The sequence below is a fragment of the Pestalotiopsis fici genome (assembly GCF_000516985.1).
Source record: "Pestalotiopsis fici W106-1 unplaced genomic scaffold PFICI_Scf_6, whole genome shotgun sequence".
NCBI lineage: Eukaryota > Fungi > Ascomycota > Sordariomycetes > Amphisphaeriales > Sporocadaceae > Pestalotiopsis > Pestalotiopsis fici.
In genome coordinates this window covers 575,582-579,601 of record NW_006917096.1, presented here as the reverse complement: position 1 = coordinate 579,601, position 4,020 = coordinate 575,582, and the positions used below count along the sequence as shown (strand labels likewise).

Sequence of the window (4,020 nt, the reverse complement as noted above, 5' to 3'; positions counted from 1 at the left end):
TCGATGCGATGGTGCACGATTTCATGGGACGAATCCACAATCCCATGATGATTGTGATGGAAAGAATTCATCACGGCACTTTGATATCACCTCAACATAGACTAGTTGTGTAAAAAAAGATAACAATGCATAATTCATCAACTAAGCGTGACTCTGGGCGCTCGAGATGCGTCTCGTCACAATTATGCCCAGTGTGACTGTCACCAGTGTCAAGAGCACTGCAGTCCATGCACTCGCCCTTTACTTGAACAGGGACAGCCTGGCTCAGTCACCGTGTGCAGGCCATGAGACTTGAGTAAAGATCATGTATCGTAGAGACTTGGACCCCCCTGGTTCTTCTCAAGAGTTATAGCAGCGATGCATCAGCAGCCACAAGAAAGAGAAGATGCACTGCCTGCCTACCTTTGAAAGGTCAGTGAATCCTTGTTTTGTCGGTCGGTGTGTACCTCTCCCAAACAAAAAAGACCGACAGGTCCTCCCAAGGAAACGAGGGAAGATCTAAATAGAAGATCCTATCGGTTTCAGGAGCCTTCCACGAATGGTTCCCTTTGTTTTTCTTCTTCTTTCGCAGTTCCTGATGGTGTCCACGGAGATGCAATCCCTGGTGTTTCTGGATGCTTTCCCCCCTTGTGTTGCTTTGCCTGTCGCGAGAAAAAGTTCGAGAAGGAAGCCCAGCCGAGCCGCACTCGGGACCAAAATGATACGCTCGGTAAGCCGTTTCGCCGTTCTCCAAGAAACTCTTTGGGAAATGGCCCGAGGGATGGGAAACATGAGGAATAACGGATAGGATAAAGAAGAAGAAAGAGAGGTGCACCCGCACGTGGCGTTTGGGATATGACGTTGAAACATCAAACGTCTGATGTTCCCACGCGAACCTACGAAACATCAATAGTGAAGGGGGAAAAAACCCCCCATCACCTAGGTAGGCAGTTAGTAGAGTTTTTGTTTTGTGCGCTTTCCGCTGCAAAGTGAACAATTACTTATCGACGGACAGCAATTGTTCTTGCAGTGCCTTGATATAATTAGCATGCTAGCAAGGATGGCAGCTCACACGTCGCAGAGGAAACGGTGGGATTGGTTCCTTTCCATCACTTATACGTGAAACCCCTATCGCATGGCATACTATATTGTTTGCACCGACTTTTCTGTGATTGGATGCGTTGTGCACAGTAGAGTAGTAGCAAGCAGGTGATGTGATTGTATAGAGGAGGTGAGCCGGTGTAAATGTTACCCGATGGCCACTGGTTTTTTTTGGGGAGGGATCCATCTCCACCGGGCTTTCACATGAAGATTGCGAGTACGGTATATACCTGATAATTGATCGAATGCGTAGCGCATAGCCGTGCAGATATGTAATGAAATCCAGGTTCTTGTCCGTCCGTCGTATCCGGCCGTGTATTTGTCCGTCCACCAGTAGAAAGAAGCTCATGACAAAGACATTGGAATTTCAGCTTGCGCATTGCTCAGCACATGGCAAAAAGTCACCCAGCTGACAATTTGGTTCGGATTAGCTACCGTGATGGGAATTGCGGGGAATGAGCTTGCTGCTCTCATCCTTGTCTGTCATTTTACTACTAGTCTCGCCAGCAACACCCGTGAGATCTTGTCTTGGAGCGCTGATGAATCGACACGATGCACGTGGGTTGAGAGGGTAGTTTGTTGACTCTTGCGCAAACGAAAAGCTACACTAGAGAAAACGGTGAAGCTGATGAAGAAAAATGTCTCGACTCCAAAATGGAACTCTGTAATATACCTACCCAGGTCTGCATCGAGTCTGGGATCTATCTCTATGAAGATCTTCCTCAGCATGTCGTGGAGCCCCAATCGCCCACGTGCCGTCTCGGGTGTCCGCTTTCCATCAAAGGCAATCTCACAATTCCCAAATCTGTCCCTGGCAGCAAAGCAAAAAAAAAAAAAAAAAAGCTTCGCACCCCCCGGCCCTGCCCACTCGACCTCGCTAATCTTGCCGGGGGGCCATTTCTAAAGACAGAAAGAAAGCCCAGTTTACCAAGCCAATGGCGACGATCATGTCGAGCATGCTCTCGCTTCTACCGCTTCCCGCAAAAGATCGTCTGTCTATTTTCCGTGGCCAAGTTGCGCCGTCGCCTTCGAGGGTTACATCGTAGAGCTGGCTTGAGCTGGACATCACGGCGTCACCTCACTGAATGGGATTAGGGGGACATGCAATCAAATCTAATGAGAGAGAGTTGGCCATAGGTTACTGCCTTCCTGCTCGATATGACCTCACGGTGTGCCATGCGCCCGGCGGATGGTCAGAATATAAAGAATCAATGTCACCCCGACATTATCGTGTCTTTTTTGTTTTCGTGTTGTGTGTGTGAATTGTGTCTAATCGCATCTCTGGAATTGAAACATCGCGCATCCCTTTGCCATGAAGAGCTTCATTAGCGTAACGGCCTCGGCGGGCCTGCTGGGACGAGCCCTCGGGGCAACGAGCGGCGAGTTCAATGTCTTGGCCATGAACGTGGCAGGTCTGCCCGCGATTCTGCAAAACAATGAAGTCCCCGGAGACAAGGCGACCAACGCCGGAACCATTGGTTCCAAGTTTGCCGAGTATGGATATGATGTGATCCATGCTCAGGAGGTAGGCAAATATTCCTTTCCCTGAATTGAAAGCAGCACGAGTGAGCCAGAGACTGAACGAGAGGTGGGTGTGGCGCGCAGGACTTCAACTACCACGCCTATATCTACGAGACGGACACACATGAATACCGTACTGCAACTTCAGGCGGAGTGCCGTTCGGCTCTGGTCTCAACACATTGGCAAACTATGATTGGATCGATTTCACTCGCGTCAAGTGGGACACGTGCTCCGACGCCTCGAGCAACGACTGCCTGACCCCCAAGGGTTTCACCTTTATGCGGGTACAGATCGACGACGGCGTTTTTGTAGACTGCTACAACCTGCACACCGACGCCGGCACCGAAGACGGGGATGAGACTGCCCGCAACTCCAACCTGGCCCAGGTTGCCAATTACATTGACTCGTGGAGCATTGGCAACGCTGTGCTCGTCTTTGGTGATACCAACAGCCGGTACACTCGCACCGCCGACAACATTACCATTTACAGCAACCAGAATGGTATGACAGATGTTTGGTTGGAGCTGATTCGTGACAACGTGATCCCGACCGAAGAGAGCCTTTGTGACAACCCGAGCACGACCAATTACTGCGAGACAGTGGACAAGATCTTCTACCGCGGAAGCCCGCTCTTCAGCCTCCAGGCGACGTACTTCAACTACGAGAGCTCCAAGTTCCTCCAGTCCAACGGCAGCATCCTCTCGGACCACAACCCCATCACGGCCAACTTTACCTGGACCTCGAGCTCGACGCTGCGCCAGTCCAACTTCTGGGGCGGCCCCCACGGCACCTGGTTCAGCGACGTGCCAACGCTGGCCGCCAAGTCGGGACCCAAGGCGTCGGTCCTGACTTTCCGGGGCGCCGACCGGCTCGACAGCGTCGGCGTGACGCTGGCCGACGGCACCACGCTGACGCACGGCGGCACCGGCGGCACCGCGGCGACGCTCACGCTGGGCGGCAGCGAGTACTGGACGAGCGCCGAGCTGTGCCAGGGCCAAAAGAGTAACGAGACGCGCAACTTTTACATCAAGGCCACGACGAGCGCGGGCAACACGCTCGCAGCCGGTACCTCGACGTCGGACTGCGCAACCTTTTCGGCCCCCGACGGGTGGCAGATTGTGGGCTTTGTCGGACAGGACGGCGATGAGATTGATCAGTTGGCCTTTGTATACGCACCCCAGTAATAAAGCTGCAGTAGCATCTCTATTTTTTAGTAGTAGCGATAGTAGTAGCCAAATTTGCCCACCCCAGCCAGCCTCGGCAATTGAGTTTTTTCTCTTGAATAGGCTTTGCAGAATCCTAGGAACCGCACACCATCGTGAACGTGCGTGTCAATGCGTGCATATGAACCGGTTGTTCTTGCGAGTAGGCACTGCCGAAAGTTCCGTTTAAACGATGTTGCAATCTTTTCTCTCCAC

At 52.1% G+C, this 4,020-nt stretch overlaps 1 protein-coding gene across 1 annotated transcript; it reads left to right on the top strand.

Annotated features, from left to right (window-relative positions):
* Positions 1–2,392: 2,392 nt before the first annotated feature.
* On the top strand, positions 2,393–3,786 carry PFICI_08656 (uncharacterized protein; the record flags this gene model as incomplete). Its single annotated transcript, XM_007837237.1, has 2 exons — positions 2,393–2,605; positions 2,686–3,786. The coding sequence occupies 2 exons, from the start codon at positions 2,393–2,395 to the stop codon at positions 3,784–3,786; spliced, it is 1,314 nt and encodes a 437-aa protein (XP_007835428.1).
* Positions 3,787–4,020: the final 234 nt, after the last annotated feature.